Source organism: Cydia strobilella, chromosome 4 (assembly GCF_947568885.1).
Source record: "Cydia strobilella chromosome 4, ilCydStro3.1, whole genome shotgun sequence".
In the NCBI taxonomy this organism is placed as follows: Eukaryota; Metazoa; Arthropoda; class Insecta; order Lepidoptera; family Tortricidae; genus Cydia; species Cydia strobilella.
Window position 1 is genome coordinate 10,349,730 of NC_086044.1, and position 20,998 is coordinate 10,370,727.

A 20,998-nucleotide genomic window follows, 5' to 3' on the forward strand; every position below is an offset into this window, starting at 1 on the left:
GTAATATTAAACACTCATTTTATTGTGTTGAAATGTAGGAAACAAGAAGATATTCGTATGAAGAATTTAATGTATTGATAAAATATAATAAAATAATTTAAAAATGGTTTGGCGTATTTTATACAAAATTTTCACCTCTCCACCGCGGGGAAAATACTGCAGTACATTACAAATCAAATCCAAATTAATGTCATTCAAAATTATCCCTTAAATGTATTCTTACAGGCTGGCATGAAGATAGGACAGGATACTTAACTAAAAATTTGCACCAAATTACTTTGCACACTAGAGGATAAAATGCAAATTTGCACAGTGATTTCAAGGAATAAACAGTGCCTTTCCGAGCTCATGTTGTAGTGAAAAGGAATATTTACACTGGCCGGATAGCCGAGCGGTTCAGGCACCTGTCCGGTAAACGGGGTACGCTGGTTCGATTCCAGCTCTGGACACTGGAGGCTTTGGTCATTTTTTCCTTCGTATATGATATTTATTTCAGTTTAGGAATATTTACATCAAGAAGGATTGACGAACGAACGAAGTGTCAGGTTGAAATCAAGGGTGTGTTTGTTGGCTAGGATAGGATCCTGGAAGGGCGGATGGAGCCAGAGCTGCAGGGTCCTGACGCCTGCTCGAGGAGTGCAGTCGGTGCTGCACCGGCGCCGGGCACCGCGAAGCGCGCCGTGGGCGAGCGGGGCGCGCGGGGCGCTTATTGAGGCCACTATTTAACCGCGCAACGGCCGCGCAGCGACCTGTTGTGATCCCGTCATGGCGCGCTCCGCCCGTGTCGCTACTCTGGCCGCGTGCCTCTTGTTCGCCTGCGGTGAGTCCTAACCTTTATACCTTTCGCCTCAATACGCCTCCCATCTCGCGACGGCACGGGTACGCGACGTCACACTAATTAATCAGTGCTTACGTCAGTGTCGCACAAGTGAACAGTGAAATTGACCCCAACTCGTCGCGAGGTAGGCTGTGTTTCCGCAGAGTTTACGAGCGAATGCAGCCGTGCATCGTTAAAGGACATCAACGCGTCGCGAGCGCTTCAAGGATATTCACACTCTACTCACATCTGCGAGTACTTATCGTGCCAGTCTCATCTAGGTATGCCGATGCCGGTGTGATTAACCAGTGAACTTAATTACTTAGCAACACTATTAAATGGGCTAATTGGGAAAACGTCCCTTGTTATGAAATCAATACATATAATTAGATGAGCATGCAGTACATTAGATAATCACGATAACTCAGCTGACATCTATACTGGTAGATGCAACATCAGTGGACCTTTACAGTTGCGTATGAAATGTTACAAATGAAAGATTTATTTCGGAATGTAGGCAGTCAAAACAGGGTATTAGTTGGGTAATGTTTGATATTTTGCAATAGTAAGTGTTTGGCAAAACAACCGTTTAGCACCTGGCGCGGCGCGCGCTTGCGTCGGACTACGGGAACTTTCACATTCGTTCCGCGTTGGGTTGCGCCCGCGCGCGCGCCGCTGACGTCACGCACGCGCCACGCAGCCGCATCGCCGGCCACCCTCGCGCCCGCACGAGCGGATTACACCATCAACAGCAAATGCAGCATCTTATTTATTAGATTCTATTGTAAAACTCCGTCTACTACTATTGACAGTTAGCTCACCAAAACACACGTACTTTTCATTTATTTTCTGTGGGGCCTTCTTCTTCTTCTGTCGTGTCGAGGTTCCCCTAAACAATGGATGCCCAGAAACCAGCGGTGCTGACAGCCCGGACCGTGGCTGTGGGGCCTGATGAGGGCAAACATTTTGCTTGTACTTATTGCAGGGCATAATCTGACTTGAAATCAAAATATGAAACTAAAAGTGAGAAACAATCATAAATTCCTAGGTTGTAGGTATCTTTTTATTATGTAACGTATTAGAAAATAAAAGTTGATATTCATTTTCATACAGAGTAACATAGAAATTGACATTTCATTCTTACGTCAAAATTTTACACTATATAGGTATAATCACGTTTGGAATTTCAAATGATCGTTTATTGTTTGCGTAATTATAAACCTGTTATCAACTTTGTGCAAAACAACCTAAAGCTAACTTACTTATTAACCTTGGTTTAATGTCACTATACCTACTTAACTAGGTAAGTAGGTAAATGTTAACCTTAATAGAAATGTTTACATGGCAACATTGATTGCCAAATATTAATAATCAAAAACGTTTTCCATTAACAGTACTTGACATACACAAACAAACATACACATTGACTACAACGTGTGTAGATAATGGATACCTAGCTAGGGAAAAATAAACTCCATTGATCTCCGGTAACAATAATATCTTGTACTTTAACCGGCAACTAGTTTTAAAGGGTTGGTGCTACGCGCGTAGTGACGTGCTACGGGCGTAGCGTAGGTGTTTATGGCTCTACGGCTCATCGGGATGCGAGCATCGCGTGTTGGCGTGCAAAAGGAACGGGCTAATGGGGTTGGCAACTGTCAAAGATTTGCATAGATAGCGCGATCATAGTTTGCCGCTTTTTATATGAGATTTGGCTTAAAGGGTTGGCATCCAGGGCATAAAATTCCATTTAAAAAAAATTGACAATTCTTGGAATTGACAGGGCAAGCTATGCTGGCGCCATCTGCTAAATACTTCGACAGGCCACCCCATTCGAACAATGCTTACAATTCAATATTTGGGTAATATCGCTCCATCGATACTGTCGATAATTTCGCCAACGTCAGTGGGATCCACGTGGGATCGATTTGTAGTTAGTTTTAATAATATATGTTTGTTTTGTCCTGGTAGATCTACATTCGATTCTCATCTGAGTGAACTGCGTCGTGGATATTCACCGGCCAATTGTCTTCATAAAGCACGTGCCTTCCTAAACCTTGACGTTGGCGGAATCATCGACAATATCGATGGAGCCATAATACCCAAAGATTGATTGATTGATATTTCTTCAATCTTGATGTAAAACCAACTTCAGCAAGTGTACGGTAAAAGTACAAACAATAAAATTATAGCCGCTACTGCTCTATCCAGACACGGTTAGAGGTAGAAATACCAAATGCTCTTAGAGCACGACGTTGTTCGGTAGTTGTGTTATTATGAGCTCTTGTATTAAGCGATAGCGACTATACAAGGGCAACTTGGGGCTACTTGGCGTTGACGCCAGAACGGTGGATAAACTCGTATCTAGATTAATTCTTCATTATCCGCACACTTTTTCATTAGTTTACTGCAGAATAAGCTATCAGTATTACACTTCAACAAAAAATTAATCCCGACTCGATGTCGCCAAGATGGCGGTCGACAAGCAACTCTTCTTCTTCTTTTAAAATTATGGCTTCAGCCCAGTGGGACTATTTCGCCAGTATCAAGGTATTGAGAGGTTTACAAACGACAAAAATTGTACGGTTGTACAAGACAGTGTACGGTGATTTGTTAGCTCTTGTAAATCGATAGCTAGACTTTACAAGAAGCACGTGGACTACCGGCCGTTGACTCCAAGATGGTGGTTAAACGCGCTTCAAAATTAATTCTCCATTCACTGCACACTACCACATTAGTTTACTGTATAATAAGCTATCGATATTACACTTTAAACAATATTAATAAGCAAAAAACAAAGTAATTAATCACGATGCTAACTATCAAGATGGCGCTCGAACCGGAAGACCGACAAGCAACTCAAATGCTCAAAAAAATGCTTACGATCTGTCAGTGTCAAAAGTGACGTTCTTGGTTAAAGACATGACACTGACTGATCAGTATCCTATCGGTGTGACATCTTATAAGCATTGTTCCTATTGGGCAGACAGTCGACTTAAGACATATAGTTTGTCAAAGGACTGTCTCATTTCAAACATAGAAAGAGAGAATCATACTAAATTTGTCTTACACTAGTATGAGCACCCAAAAGAAAAGGATGAGTATATTTTTTTTGTTCTTATTTACTGACCATTTGTTATTATTTATTAAAAAAACTTATTTTGGTCATTGAACTATATTTGTATAGTGACAATAGGGAGTAGAGACTTTAGTTGTTTCTTGTTATTGTTGTTGTTGTTGTTGTTGTTGTTGTTGTTGTCTAGCTTCACCATGGTCCTCTGAGAATTTTTTGTTCTTATTTACTGACAATTTGTTATTATTTATTAAAAAAACTTATTTTGGTCATTGAACTATATTTGTATAGTGACAATAGGGAGTAGAGACTTTAGTTGTTTCTTGTTATTGTTGTTGTTGTTGTTGTCTAGCTTCACCATGGTCCTCTGAGAACCTTTAGATGTGATGTGACCGTGTTCTACTCTCTATGAATATTAGGCTCATTATTTATTATAAGTATTATAACGTAGCTAGTTATCAGCCACTGAAGGTAAACAAATATTTTAACTCGTAAGTTTCGACCAGAAGATGAAGCAAGCCTACACATTTGTTTAGATAAAATGTTAAGGCACATTAATTTTATGTTTGCAACATTTGATTATAACACAGCCAACGACTATACTTCGTCGAATAAATTAAAAGTTACCCTCTATATTAATCTACAATTTACTGCAACGATTAATTATCTTAACCGTAACCAACGACGACTAGTATAATCATAGCTTCCTAGCAATCACAACCCAGCCAGGTTATTTGTGATTGTACGAGTATTTATGTACTTAGGTACACAGTATTAGTCATACGTTGTTCGTAGTTATAGTTTGTGTAAAGAGATACCACAACACCGTATACAAATAGAATCGTAGATACTTGTAAAGCCTGGCCACTAATATATAATCATTGTCAAGAGGGCGCTGTTTATTTTCATGTATAGAGTGACAGTTCAGTATAGTATGAAAAAATTAGTTCCAGTGAAATTCCGCAACATGGCGCGTGATCAAATATTCCTGGTCAGGCTTCAGGAAAGTATTATGGAATGCATAGGTAGAGGGTATTCGAGAAGTGACTTGACAAAGGATTTTTTTCTAAAAATATATTTTCGTAATGTCGCATTCATTTATGTTTAATTTGATTAGCACCAAGTGTTTTTTTTATCTACAATCTTTCTCTATAATTCAACTTTCTTTAAAACTGCCACTCCCCGCACACGTTTGAAAGTCAAGTTTCTCGTGAGCACGTGTTTCGACGGACTGTTTGAAAACATCCGTCACGTATTCTATGTGTCGATGTGTTTGCGTCATTTTCTTGTTATCAGTGAAATGCTCGAGTTTGAAGGGAGAACGTTTAAAAGGAAAGTAGAGAGGCGGCACTAAATATTCATAAGGTCAACTGCGGTATGCTAGCCACGCACTCGGTCGACGTCCGCGCCTATCGCATAACATAACTGTATATTTGTACTCACTTAGTTCTGGAAGGTGCGCTGTCAACACTCGCTACTCAAAACACGTGCGCGCGAGTAGCGGCAGCGAGGCGCGCCGCCCTATCACGACCCGAGACCCGCCATTAAAACTTCTATTTAACTGCTAAAGGTCTCATCACGCCTATCTTTAAAGTGCAACTCAATCATTGCAACGACATATGAATTATCAATCTCTATTAACTGACTCTTTGACCTACCTACAACATTATGTTGATGAGGCGAAACTGGAAATATTCCGCTATCATTATTTATACCGTGTCTACATTAAAAGTCAAACCTTTTTGAGATTACTTATATTCATACATTATTAATTAACGTGTTAATTTGTGTAATCGTCAAATTTCTGAATCTGACTCATTAAACAGTATAGATGTTTTAATTAACTGATGACACTTAGCTTTAATTCAAACAAAAGACTGTTAATCAGTAGGTAAATCATAATAATCATTGTGTTTCAAACTCTACAACCACTGTTCCTTTATGTATATGTACCTATATGTACTAAGTCAAATAGTACTAGTCAAATCTGATATGCGTTAAAAACAATTTATAACACACATGTCATACAAAATAAAACATTACAAAGATCTTAACCTAAACTAGAACACAAAAACTATTCACAAAATGCGCCTTGCGCCCCTTCAGATGCAAAGGAGCCCATCACGCTCGCCGCGTTGCCACGTTGAACAGCGATGGACAACCTTTGCAAAAGGAACGACCCGGAGCGAGGGTCATGACCACTCTCCCGCAACCGTCTGCCCACCTCCCCAATAAAAGTCTTGGCCTCAGCACACCAACAGCCAGTGGTTTCCACGGCAAGAGGGACAAATAGGTAGTGCGCCAACACCGCATACTTTTCCCGCTTCCGAGCCGCCGCTAGCTCAGCCGCTGCCCCCGCCGAACGCACGGTGCGGCTAATATGCGAAGCAGCAAAAGTGTTGACGCACGTGGCGTCCCACAACAGACATTTGCCCCTCTCCCACGGGACCAAGGTCAACCCGTCGGGCCTCTTTCCATCTGATAAAATATTTCTTGTTTAAGGAGACTCGATTCAATGCAAATTAGCCTACACGCTGCTGCTATTAGTTATTCTGTGCTGCTGCGTCGCATCTGCTTTGTGATTGGTTGGCCAACAAAAACATTTTATTTTATGTTGTAGTAGAAACAATTGCTTCATAAGTCAGAAACGCGCATGTGACACCCTTCATATAGCAACATCCATATCCTACGAAAACCGCTTAGCGTTGCTTGTTCGTCTCTATAGGCTACGGTGGCCAAAATCGAGAAAAAACTGTCTTAAAATTGAATTTACACGGAGCCGGTATCAGGGCCTCGCGAGTTACGAGGAGGTGTCGTTGACCAACCCGCCGGGGGCGCCGGGCCCGGCGGCCGGGGCGCGTACGAGTATGAAGGTATCGCGGGCTGCGGCAGCTCGCGTATCTTAGCTGTATACTTGTGGTTTGTTTACCTATATGATTCTACTACTCAGTTGAAAGTATTATTTTTTTTGTCTCGTAGAAAAAGTATCGTATACAATAGTGATATAATTAAGTTTTTCAATCTCGTACCTTACTTAAGCAACTCAGCAAGCTTCGTTGCTTAAACACGGTACTCGACTGAACAGCTCTCTATTATATCACGATTGTATAAAATACTATTATTTAATAAACATATAATCAATATTGACTAAACTATATTTAACTACGTATATACGGAAACAAGAAAAGCGCGGCGCGGTGCGCATGAGACTGCCGCGCTGCGCTCGTTCACTCGCGACCACGAGAAACCTAACCCTCTGTTTTTTTGCGCTCTACATATTACACATTGCGTAACGTTATCAAGCCACTCAATTATACGCACCTACATATAGATTATCTGCTTTTTCTACTTCAGTGCTTCGATTCTTGTTAGTGACTTGCGGAATGAATGAAAATATTGTAATTATTGATCGACTCTTGTGTTACGTTTCATGCGAACGGACGCAACGGGTTTATCACGCATAATTCGTTTACTTTTGTGTTGTTTGCCTTTTTTAAACTTTGGTATACTAAAAAGGAGATTTTTAGGGTTCCGTGCCTCATAAGGAAAAAACGAAACCCTTATAGGATCACTTTGTTGTCTGTCCGTCCGTCCATCCGTCCGTCCGTCCGTCCGTCCGTCTGTCTGTGTGTCTGTCTGTCAAGATCCTTTATCAAGGGAACGCGTGGAGGTATAGAGTTAAAATAAAACCCACCATAATCGCAATTTGGCGAGGAATATAGTTGTTAGAAAATTGTTATGTACTTTATTTATTTATTTATTTTTCGGAGACCCAACAGCTATCAATTATACAATAGTTATATAAGTAAATAACAAAAAGCCAATTATAGGTTCCCACCAATAGCAACAAGTTAACACATAATTGGTGGTTAGCACTAAAAATTTACAACGTATTCAACTAATACTAATTTCAAAATGTGAATACCTACTTATTAAATACCCACAATTCAATACTCTTAATATACTGAGCTAAGAAAAACAAAACTTATTAATAAAATACATCGATCGATACAATAATATTATTATGAGTATGCTATCGCATACGAGTCGCTCACTTAAGTAATTTGTTTGCCAGAATCCGTCTTATAGTTTGATGTTACTATTAAAAACGTCAATATCACACTCTTTCGTTAGTTCATTTAGACTTTATGTTATGATAAATATATTAAAAAATATATACCTACTCATGACTACAGTCCCTTGAAGCAGTGAAAAAATCAAACTTCTAAGTTAACGTAAAAAAGATACGGCCATTTATGCCGCATAAAACGTATATTTCGACACTCTCAAGGGAATCAAAATGTATAGGGTACTTCCCGTTGACCTAGAACTATGAAATTTTGCAAGTAATATCGTCTATCACTACAGGTACAGGGAAAAATCTGAAAACTATAAATTTGTAAAATAAGTTAATTTTTTACGAAACCCTCGGTGGGCGAGTCTGACTCGCACTTGTCCGGTTTTTTTTATATTTCCAGTACTTGCAAAGTAAATTTGTCTTGCAAAATGGTATTTCATGCACCCAATTCATAGAGTTCAAACTTGGTGATAAATATAATGACAATAAACTTATTACTATGAATTTTACTGTAACATTTTACTAATGACTCATCACTCATCACCGTTTCGTAGCATAACTGTGCACAAAAAAACTTATAGAATAAAAGACTTCAACGCGCGAGCTTGTTTCTGCGGACGCTTTTCTACTCTACATTCATTATTTGCTCATCGCTTCTTCATTGATGAGTTTAAAGCGTAGATGAATATCCGATAGGATATGATAGGTTGCTTTTTCCGTTTAAATTACTATTTTTCATGGATAGTTTCATTGGGTTCCCTTTTTATAAGATTTGGTATATGTTCGCGATAAACTCAAAAACTACTGAACGGATTCTCATACGGTTTTCACCTATGATTCTTGAGAAAGGTTTAGGTATATAATTTGTTAAGGATTTGCGTAACCCGTGCGAAGCCGGGGTGGGTCGCTAGTCCTGTATAATATTATTATTTTGAAATTTTCAACAAATACAGAACATTCATTAATATTAAAGGGTGAGTGTAAAGAGATCGTAATCAACAAGTCAAAGTTGCTAAGCACGTGACGTGGTAGATCCGGGTCAAAGAAAACGAGTTTTTTTGTCACATTTCGGACGGCAACACATAATAACCTATGCAGTTTTAACTACCGTAAAATCAGTATAGACAGTATGGCTTAGAGCTTTAGCCTGTCCAGATGGACGAAAAAAAAAAAGAAACGCAAGTTTTTTTCGAAGACATCTGTCACGTTTATTCGCGTAAGTAATTACCTAGAATAATTCTGGCTCAGTTTTCGTTATATAGTTAGAAAGAGAACGTTTTAAGTGTGAAGTTAGGCATGTATCGAACACTCACGTTAAAACGTTTGTGACTCATGGTGCCAGTTGATTTTTTTAGTTTTTTACGTGACCGGTAGAGGCACTGTACAATTACTCCATACATTTTCCTTAACTTTCTCACTTTCGACTGCCATTTACGGAACTAATGGTAGCCGTACAGGTAACTTTAGTCCACAACATAACTATGGTACAAATTCAAGTTTCAGTAAAATATGTAGGTATAAGTATTTATTGAAATTATGTTGAGTATATAATATAGAAAGAGCATTATTGTATCTAAGCTCCAAAATAAATGTAACGAGTACAAATCATAAAGGCTCGTAAAGAATCAACGTTAAAAACTGGACCATAAATAGTTGTACTTAAGGACTATAGTTACCTGATTTTACGGTATGTGTATAAAACTATATATACATATTTATACAATCTGATGAATGTTAGCTCAACATTACCTACATGTAGGTACTATACCTACATATAATTATAAATTAAATAATCTCATAATTAGTGTGTTCATTTGATACGATTACGAGTATCGTGTCGCGAACTATTACTTTTTCAAATACATAGTTATAGAACGTTTTCTCAAGTTCTCTAATTTGTGTTCGAAATTTATTGAACAAATTTGATTGGGTCAGCGAATTGCAGTTACTACCTGGTTACTACAGCAGGTTATGGGCACAAGAAAGCTGACACATATTGCGACATGAAACAGCAATAAATTTAGGAACAAAGAGTTATTAAGCATGCAAGAATAAAGCCTCATGTACTAATCGAGTGAGCAATCGATCTGTGCTAGATCTAAGACCGCTATACTATTGAAGATGTATTCAATTCGGTGCTCGAAATAATACTCGCGGCGAACAATGCTATATCTTGTTACACATCTATCGATGGATCTATCGTTTGAGCTTACTGAAATCAGGTTAATAGTTGATAAACGATATGGCTGAAGACGCAGTAAATAATGTTTTCTGGCTGCAAGGAAATTGTACGCTGAGTTAGTTATGTGATCACACATTTCGGGGTCGGGAATAGTCGATGTCATCCGTAATAAAATGACTTATAAATTAACTTGTTGTCGTTTAAGATTGACAAAGTCAGCGGTCGTAAAAGTAACAGAGGCGTAGGAATATACATCACTTATCATTACGACGACTATTTTGTAAGGGAAGCTACATGGGTGCTCAAAAAAGTACGAACCAAATATTAGTTTGGTTAGAGCTGGTTGCTGGCTCATGGCTGTCGCTGGGGCTGGGCTGCAGCCGCCCCGGCGCGGCTAGACGCTCTCGCAAGCGAGACAGTTAGATAATATTGCGAGAGCGTAGTTTCCTCGTGTTACGTTACGTGCACACACGCCCCGTATCTATTTTCTTATTGCCTATTAGCAAACGCCTCGGTAAGTTTAAATTGATAAAAACTGCGTCTCTTAGCAGGATAAAATGGAATGTGGGAACAAGGTTTTATCAGTTTTGCATAGTTAATTGCTAATTGTTGTGTAAATAGTAATTTGTTTTTTCGGTAAGCAAATAATTAAATCAATTTGATAGACATTAATCGTGCTCCAAGCTACAGACGTTAATCTTTTCCCAAATACGAGTATAATATAACTGAAAAGCTCAAGGATATCAACTAATCTATTGATTTTTAAACAGCATTCCAAACATTTCGTCAGCCGAGAAGCGCACAAAGGCATTAAATGCCATACATAATCTTACCATTTGTTATAATATAACGAGAAGAACTAAGAAAGAGTCGTCCTTGTCGCTTGCCCAAGCGCTGACATTTCGATGCCAGTCAAAGGTCACGTACGCTCACTACCTTTGACATTTTATGCTTCCAAGTGACATTTTAGTTCTAAAACGAATAAAAACAGTAAATGAAATGTCAATACTCGCTTTGTTCAAGCTGCATTATGCGTGTGTAGGTAACAGTAATTTGCAATCGATTGCAACTATGCAGCGTAAGTGTGTAAGGAAGGAGGTATTCTGTAATGGTGACCAATACGCCTAACATGCATGCACGTTACGGACATGAAATCATCTAAAGCGAAACTGGAACAAATCTTGTTTCAATGTGATTTATTTTGCCGAACAGCGGTTACCGACGGGCACCGATGGAAGCGGCAGACAGACGACACGGCCAAGAAAGACGAGAGCCTGGAGCAGGAGCTATGCAAGGACAAGGACGCCGGCGAGTGGTTCCGGCTGGTGGCCGGCGAGGGCGACAACTGTCGCGACGTCATCCAGTGCACCGCCTCGGTAAGTACCTACCGACAACAGTAAAATACTACACACACACTCCACTCCCTCACGCACGACGACGACCTTACACAGTTCAATAACATTATTTAAACCATATACCTAGTTTACAAACGTATAGCCTATCCGATTTCTAAGAGCGACAAAAAAAAGCGGACAGACTTATACTATGTATTGTTATAGTTTATTTTCACTGAAAAACTTTTTATTCATTTATACTTAGAATGCTCTTGCCCTTGACTGACATGCGTAACATTCTCATTTACGCATCCGTTCACATTCCGCAAGTTTTTATCGAAATGATTAACTATACTTACTTATTGAGAATGTTACGCTTTATAAATCGATACATCACATTGATAAATAATAACTTGTAATGTTATAGAGCTTTTAATGATAATTATATTTAATCGTAGGGCATTCAAGCTATTCGTTGCCCGGCTGGTCTATTCTTCGATATCGAGAAGCAAACTTGTGACTGGAAGGATGCCGTTAAGAATTGCAAATTAAAGAACAAGGAGCGCAAAGTCAAGCCTTTGTTGTACACAGAGGAGCCTCTCTGCCAGGACGGATTCCTGGCCTGCGGAGATGGCACCTGCATTGAACGCGGTCTATTCTGTAATGGCGAGAAAGACTGCGCCGATGGATCCGACGAAAATAGTTGTGGTAAGTTTACTTTACACACAGTTTGCCCGTTGCCCGTCAAACGAGCGCCAATCATATTCAGGATGCAGCCAAGTAGCCATGGCGATGTGATATCAACGTAAGCCTACGTCCATATATGAATTAGTATAATAACCGCGATGACCTTACGACTCTCATTTCCTGCTGCTACCGGCTGTTACAACAGCCCGCTGTTATTATTTTAGGAAAGTACGTGTAGAAATAAATAAATTATTGTAGATTTCTAAAAACCCTCCTACAAATGAAACTGGTTTTTAGGGTTCCGTAGTCAACTAGGAATCCTTATAGTTTCGCCATGTCCGTCCGTCTGTCTGTCTGTGTCTATCTGAGGCTTTGCTCCGTGATCGTTAGTGCTAGAAAGCTGCAATTTGGTATGGATATATAAATCAATAAATCCAACAAAGTCGTAGAATAAAATCCGAAAGCCAATTATTTTAATTAAGTACTGCACGATTATCCAAATTTGCCTTCTATTTGGTTTCCTCGTATTCGATATGAAAAGTAAATTGTTTAACTTCGGTGAAAGGCACCAAGCATCATTAAATCCCTTTGTTAACAATCTTCTATACTAATAGCTCCAGTTTAGCCTTTGTGACGGAAGGGTAACTACGGAACCCTACACTGAGCATGGCCCGACATGCTCTTAGCCGGTTTTTAAGTCATGGCAGTTCACAGTGTTGATAAGTTTTCATTTTAAAGTCGGAGAAAACCTTCGGAGGAAACCACCTATTTTATACCACATACCACATACCTAGTTATGATTATGACTGTGCTGTGCAATGCAATATTTAGTGTAGTTCTAGAGTACATAAGTACCTATACTTACGTATATCTATTCAAAAACATTTTGCCAAGATTTGATATGTAGGTGTAAATATACATAACTAATAGCGGTCTATATAACGAACCCGGTTTGTTTTTTTTTACTTAAATAAGCAAATTTTACAAGTTTATTAAGTACAAGTTTAAGTGTATAAATTGATGAAACAAGTGCTCTCTTAAAAATGTATGATTACGGAGTAATAAAAACAAATTCGTTTTATAATAATTTTTAAAATACCTATTTAATGTATATTTTATTATACTATGTATTTTACCGTACATTAATTTAATGCAAACAAATCTAAAACAAACATAGCGACTTTACAAATACATAAAAACTAGCCCGTAAGGCGTGACGACCGACCTGCCCGAAATGCCAATCACTTGGCCTAAAAAAACATCTCGCTGCCATGTCGTAATATACCTTAAGCAAATGGGGTGTTATTTTATTCATATTGGATCGAATATGTTAACGGGCGGTTTATTATCTGCCAATGATTCACATGTTTTATTTTACCCCACGAGTTTTTGGAATATGAGTATATATCCTTCATTTCAGCATGACCGCAATACATTTTAATGCAGACGTTCTGGGAAAAGCAGGTTCTACTTAAACAGGCTTACATCACAAAGCGCTGCGCTGACTCTTGTCGCGCTCCAAGGTTGCTGGAACCAGTCCGCGCGATCTATTTCTTTTGTAGTTTAATTAAAGAATTAAACAAATCACTCGTGTAAAAATTGTTAACTAAGTCAAACACGAATTCTTGTTCAGCCTCTATTTTGCACTAATCTCATTATATGCGATTGTTTTTTTTTTTTTAATTTAGATGCTCAATTTGCATAACTTGTACTCAAGTACATAGGTACGGTACAAGACAGTGTGTTACTGTTATTTCGATAGATTTTTGGACGAGTTTAGAGTAATATTTGTGATTGGATTCGATAGTCACAAGTTATGATTTTACCCTAAGACTTATGCCATCATTGTCTTTTTATTAGATTTATTAAACAACGTTATGAAATTTCTATACTTTTCAAAAATATCACGAAACATCATTTTTGAACTATTCCGTTAATGGAATAACTCCAATACACCTTATAGCACAATCGGATTAGGACTAACCTCGATTTAGTATATATGTTAATTAAAGGTCTCTTTTTCATGTCCACACTATTTGACATCTGGGGACCTCGAGGAATCGCAGTCATCTTGGTAAATGTGTCCCATCCTGGAGAAATTTTAATTTGAAGGGCGAGAGGAATCTACCGTTACGTCATTTAAAAAAAAATCGTCCAGTATCCTGAGCTACAGAGTGTACTGATTATCAGTATTTAAACCCATAACCCTACTTTCTGTATAAGTCGCAGTCGAGTAAAATGTTAATATTGGGGTAGAGCGTGTACAAATGTATAGACAAAAGTGGAATTCATATTCCTCCAGTTTTCTATTAAGAGAATATCCCCTGAAAGGGTATAAGCGCCAAACCTGGATTCAGCAATTATTTTCTATAGGTAAAAAGATGTATTTTTTCCGCAAAGATATCGAGGACTGTTTTGTGTAGAATTTAATAAGCTTTAATGTTGCCTTGCACCATGTTTTCATAGAAAACGTAGAGTAAAACGCCTTCAGGATGGTACACATTTTCCAAGATGGCTGCGATTCCTCGAGGTCCCCAACTGTCAAATAGTGTGGACATGAAAAGGAGACCTTTAATTATCATACATATCAAATCTCAGGACTACTCTAGAGATTTCGAGGTTAGCCTAATCCGATTGTGCTATTAAACACATGTACGTGTTTAAATTTTATTGCAATTAATCAACAAGCATATAACCGAATCAAAAAGTGAAATCAAATCGGGTGTCAGCTGTAGAGACTGATTTGATCAAGCGAAAGTACCCATACTGGTTCCGTCCGACTCTCGTCTCGATCCGATACTCATACAAGTTTACATTAGGCACGCTCACGCTCACGCCGACTGCATCTTTAAAGTTACTGTCTTGTACAGTAATATTACACAAAATTAACTGAACTCACATTTATATAGGCAAATACTTTATTTACTTACAATTTACATGTACCTGTAAGTAAATAAAATAAAGTATTTGCCTATATACTTTATTTACTTACATAGGTACATGTAAATTTAGTTAGTTTTATATTTAGGTATAAAAACTAACTGCAAATTCCACTATTACAAATAACATGATTAACATGATCTGATTCTTAAGCCAATGAAACACTCTAAACCTAAATCTGTGAAATATGATCTTGTATAATATACCGGTTTAATTAAGATCTGAGTTGCAAATTGATCGTTGCAACTGCGTTGAAATAAAATTATAAAACAGTGTAAATAGGTACCTAACAGTAATATGTTTTGTTGTAGATATCGACAACGATCCGAACAGGGCTCCGCCTTGCGACCCAAGCCAATGCCAGTTGCCCGACTGTTTCTGCTCGGAGGACGGCACCACAATCCCCGGCGACCTGCCGTCCCGTGATGTCCCCCAGATGATCACGATTACCTTTGATGACGCCATTAACAACAACAACATAGAGCTGTACAAAGAAATTTTTAATGGCAAGCGCAAGAACCCCAACGGTTGCGATATCAAAGCCACGTACTTCGTTTCCCACAAGTACACCAACTACTCTGCTGTACAGGAGACTCACCGCAAGGGACACGAGATTGCCGTGCACTCAATCACGTAAGTTTACCAATCGAACTAAGTTTAATTTCAAAAACGACATTTTCGTCGCTAGATTTAATTAATACGATACCTCCATTGATATTTACATTAGATAAGCCGCTATATCATGTTATTTTTTCCTAGGCATAACGATGATGAGCGTTTCTGGAGCAATGCCACGGTCGACGACTGGGGCAAGGAAATGGCTGGCATGAGGGTCATCATTGAGAAGTACGCCAACGTGACAGACAACAGCGTGGTCGGTGTTCGCGCCCCCTACCTCCGCGTCGGCGGCAACAACCAATTTACCATGATGGAAGAACAAGCTTTCTTGTACGACAGTACGATCACTGCGCCACTCTCCAACCCACCTCTATGGCCGTACACCATGTACTTCCGTATGCCTCACCGCTGCCATGGTAACCTGCAGAGCTGCCCTACCAGAAGCCACGCCGTCTGGGAAATGGTCATGAACGAATTGGACCTTCGCGAAGACCCGACCAACGACGAAGACCTACCTGGTTGCGCCATGGTAGACTCCTGCTCCAATATTCTAACCGGAGATCAGTTCTACAACTTCCTCAATCACAACTTTGATCGCCATTACGACCAAAACCGTGCTCCGTTGGGTCTTTATTTCCACGCTGCATGGTTGAAGAATAATCCCGAATTTTTGGAAGCTTTCCTCTACTGGATCGACGAAGTTCTCCAAAGTCATAATGACGTATACTTCGTTACCATGACTCAAGTGATCCAATGGATCCAGAATCCTAGGACAATCACCGAAGCCAAGAACTTCGAGCCGTGGAGGGAAAAGTGTGCGGTGGAGGGCAACCCCTCATGCTGGGTGCCACACTCGTGCAAGCTAACGTCGAAGGAGGTACCCGGCGAGACCATCAACCTGCAGACGTGCGTGCGGTGCCCCGTCAACTATCCCTGGCTCAATGACCCCACGGGAGACGGCCATTACTAGAGTTGAGACGATCTCGAGCCCACGCGCTCTAAATTAGTTCATATTCAATTGAGAGTGGAAATTGCATCGATAACATATTCTAAGTCAGAGCCAAAATGACAACATTATTTTCACGGAATGATACTCCAATATGTTTAAGCTTTGAGTATGTTTTCATGTAAAGTCGAAGTGTACCGGGTCATAATCCCGTTCGTAGTATAAGTGTACCTACTACCTAACTTTATGTAATATAGCTCACATGAATATTTAATAGGACCGTTTAATACTTATGTGATTTTTCTTATGTAAGTCTGTTTGATAAAAAATTAAAGTATAAAATACAAAATAAACCTCTATTTCATTTTTCCACTTAGATTATATCCAAAATGTATATCGTGCGTTACTTTACCGCACATAATTGAATTTATGACTAAGGCGAAGCTACTTACAGAAACAAAGCAAGAGCTTGTGCTAATATCGATACCCGAGCTTACGAAAGATTCCAAAATTGAAAAAAGTAGTGTCGAGTGTTGCGAGGGTTTTAGCAAACTTTACTTCCGAGTGAAACCCAAAAAAAACACCACATCAATGCGCAGAAAATACTAATTGTGAAACATTACAATCCAAATTACTCGTAATGCCAATAAATATTAATCATTCTAAATCATCCAACCAGCCAACAGGCTAGAGAAAACAACTCATTATTTGCATCAAAGTACTTTTCCACTGGATAATATACAACGTTGATGTTCTTAAAGAATAAAGAGAGCCTTTCCGAGCCGGTGTGGTGAAAATAACTATTTTCCACTGGGAAGGTAATAACTAAGGACTGTTAAGTATTACATAAAAATACACCTGCCTATAAATGGACTCATTATAATTTATTTAAATATACTTACATATATCAAACACCATTAAGTCTGTGTAAAGTTGTACGTAACTTTGACATTTCCATTTGTAGGTAGAATTATATTAATAAGCTAGTAATTAAGTTAAACAAGTTCTCGCCAAACATTTGCAACAACCTATTCCTAAAATGATCAGCAGCTTTTTTTATTTATTGGGCTAGATCTATAGTACATTTCCAAAACAGCCGGAACAGACTGTATTTATTTATTATTATCGTCACCGCTGCCCGAATCAACGATGGCGATAATAATATACCCAGCGCCACTTGATCAAGATGTACGTGACTGGCATGACTTAGTAAACAGTAACTATACAAACCGAACAAGTACCGTTCAACCCAAACAATGTGAGTATTTTCTATGTTACGACTGTTACGAGTAACTGCCGCTATCTTAATCTTAAAATAGCAACTGGAATTTATCTAGATAATTCCTTAAACAATGTTAAATTTAATAAGCAATATGGTTTCACTTAAAACACGAATCCAAAACAACATACCTTCTATAAACATATGTATGCGAGGAGTAGGTATACCAGCACAAATACAAATAAGTATATACCTACTTCGTAAGTATTCACAGCACATATAACATATTGAGGTAGTATAACATAGGTATAATACAACCTTCCAGCTACGTAGTATGGCAGTGTTTGTGAAGGAGGAAAACAAATTTATCTTTCAAAGGGTAATGACCATAAAACTTACTCGTGTGGTTTGGGACATTGGGACATTAACTATACTTAAGAGCAATGAAAACCTGTTCCCTTGTGTGGTAATTTCCATAAACAGTAACCCATATTATTTCTCTAGAGTATATTTCCAGGTAAAAAAACCGGTACCTATAACAAATTATATACTGTTGCAACCATTATGTTTGTTTTGTCACATGACCACATTTTTTCGAAGGATTATAACCAGTTGACTGTTTGGTTATTTCGAGCCTTTCATTGTCGCTTTTAATGTAATATTCCCGCGGTATAAGTTGTATATCTCTCTGACGCATTGCAATGACACGCATGACAAGCCAAGCAGCAGACGCAGACAATAGTCGCGGGCGCCACCAACACGCCATTATGCACGACTGTTTTAGTGGGCGTCAGTTGCACATCATCACATCACATTACAGCCATCTGCATACCTAGCACCAGCCCTGACTAACTTTCCATCTGTTTTGCAACCCCGCGATGTAAATCTCAGCGAATAAGGACAAGTCGCGATATTAGAATGTTTAGCATCATCTAAACAAATAAGTAGAGAGTTGCAATCATTTAGTGCAATGACTGTGTATTTAGTGGGTAGTGCGATGCAGACTGCGTCTCCGAGAGTGAAAGCAGTGAAAGTCATCTGAAGGCGTAGTGCGTCTTCCAGTGGCAGCCATTCGGCTTTCTTTATTACCCATCTCTAAACAATTGTCAACTTTAGGTTGGAATAGTCTACGCAGTCACTAGTTGTCAGTAGTTGTCGTCCATAAAACTGGATTCGGCATGATTATTTATAATCTCACTTAAGAAACACAAACTTTTAAAAAAGTCCTTCAGCAAGGGATATAATTGCAGTGTGGGATATTACAAGTTCCTACTCATATCATCACCAGTAGTTCATTAACATGAACTTCCCATCTTGAACTGCTGCGTTGAACGAGGAAGGTACTAGATATTTATCACTTAATAGGGCAGGGGGCATTTATTTACCGCTATGATTTAGATTTAGTTAAACTTTATTAATAAATGGCGGAGATCATATTTGAGTACCATAAAACGGTCCTACTTTGCACCAATTTTTGCTCCATTTTAGGGAAATTTTGAATAACTTTTTAAACTGTTCATTATTAAATATTTAGACGTATTGAATATTAAGAAGAACATCTTATGTAACATATTTTATCGGTAAATCAACTTTATGAAATGTTGTTTTATATAAAAAGAAGATATGAATAAAGAGCACAAGATCCCTTTGCCCCTTGCCTTTGCTTTGCTTTTTTGAGAGCCCTTTGTTTGGGGTATTTTTGCTCCTACCAATAGTTTACTTAGTGGTGCAAAGTTACCCCATTGTGCGCCAAATTAATAGGCCCCGCCAAAAAAGAGATTAATTTTAATTAAGATTAACCCCCATATAGCAAATTTCATCGAAATCGTTAGACCCGTTTCCGAGACCTCCGAAATATATATACATATATACAAGAATTGCTCGTTTAAAGGTATAAGATATTTATTTTGCGTTCAATCCAAGGTGTATGTGTTTTATATACATAATTAGGTATAGTGCATAATTATTTTCCGTCGTATTTTCACGTAAACATACGAACGTGTCTTGCTATTTCAGTCAGTCTCGGTACAAAAATACTGAGGTTGATTGAAATAGCATGACAAGTACGAACGTTTCCGAGAAAATACGAAGTAAAACAATAATGAACTACATCTGTAACGTAGAGCCCCTACAGTAGCGCGACGAATGAACTTACGCAGAGCAACGGAGTAGACGTGTGCGCCGATTAAAAAAAGATCGGCGGCGGCGTTTGCCAAAAAATTGGCGGCGGCGGCGTATTTTCGGCGTGAAATCGGCGTGACCTTGACTTTCAGGTTTCTTAAGAAAAATCATTAATTTGTTGTTTTTTTTTTGAAAATTCGATCAATTCAGGTTGCTGGCCAGTGATTCCAGTGAACTAAGTATAGTTTTGATTAGGCGGTGAGTAAAATAGGATTTGTAAATGAATAATATAGGATAGGTATAATAACTTGATTTCTCTAGTAACTTGGATTAAGGGGTTACCTGGTCCCAATGACCTACGATCCGATCTGTAACTCTCCATTTTCTCATGATTTCCGTGGTTTATCGTATTAAAAATGACGGACTTTAACAAAACAGAACTCCAAAATCCTTGAAATTTGCTAGACAACGTGGACTGCTATGGCCTCCTTTTAACGGTTTTCTTGTCGTACAAGCACCAGGCTTACTGAGACGTATCTTCTTTCTCGTTCTCTCATTGCTGAGGATCGCGATCACATGTAATTTATCTCCATTTCGCGCGGTCATAAGCGGTGTGGACTGCACGGTGCAGACTGCCGCAAGCGGACCTCTTCATTTCGTTTGACCTTCTCACACATGCTTCAACTCGAGCACGTTTGCCTTCGGCCTAAATACATGTGCTTCTCCACATGATACGTTGAAAACCGCATGATATATCCGAGGAGTTTAGGGCTCGCCCATGGCAGGTTGTGAAGAGGTGAGTGGCGATATTGAGATCTCAGAGTTTGGGGACTTTTTTCTTCTAGCTGTCCAAGGTATAAGCAGCAGTCTTCGTCAACACCACATCTCAAAAGCACCAACCTTTGCCACTTCAGTCACTTCACACTTTTTGAGACTCCACGTTTCGGTACCATATTGGAATATTGAAAATGAAAAGACGAGAG

At 38.9% G+C, this 20,998-nt stretch overlaps 1 protein-coding gene across 1 annotated transcript; it reads left to right on the forward strand.

Annotated features, from left to right (window-relative positions):
• Positions 1-672: 672 nt before the first annotated feature.
• LOC134740576 (chitin deacetylase 1) lies at positions 673-17,028 on the forward strand. Its single transcript, XM_063673098.1, has 5 exons — positions 673-820; positions 11,363-11,526; positions 11,943-12,192; positions 15,423-15,744; positions 15,871-17,028. Exons 1-5 carry the CDS (start codon positions 766-768, stop codon positions 16,697-16,699), a joined length of 1,620 nt encoding a protein of 539 aa, XP_063529168.1. The 5' UTR covers positions 673-765; the 3' UTR covers positions 16,700-17,028.
• Positions 17,029-20,998: the final 3,970 nt, after the last annotated feature.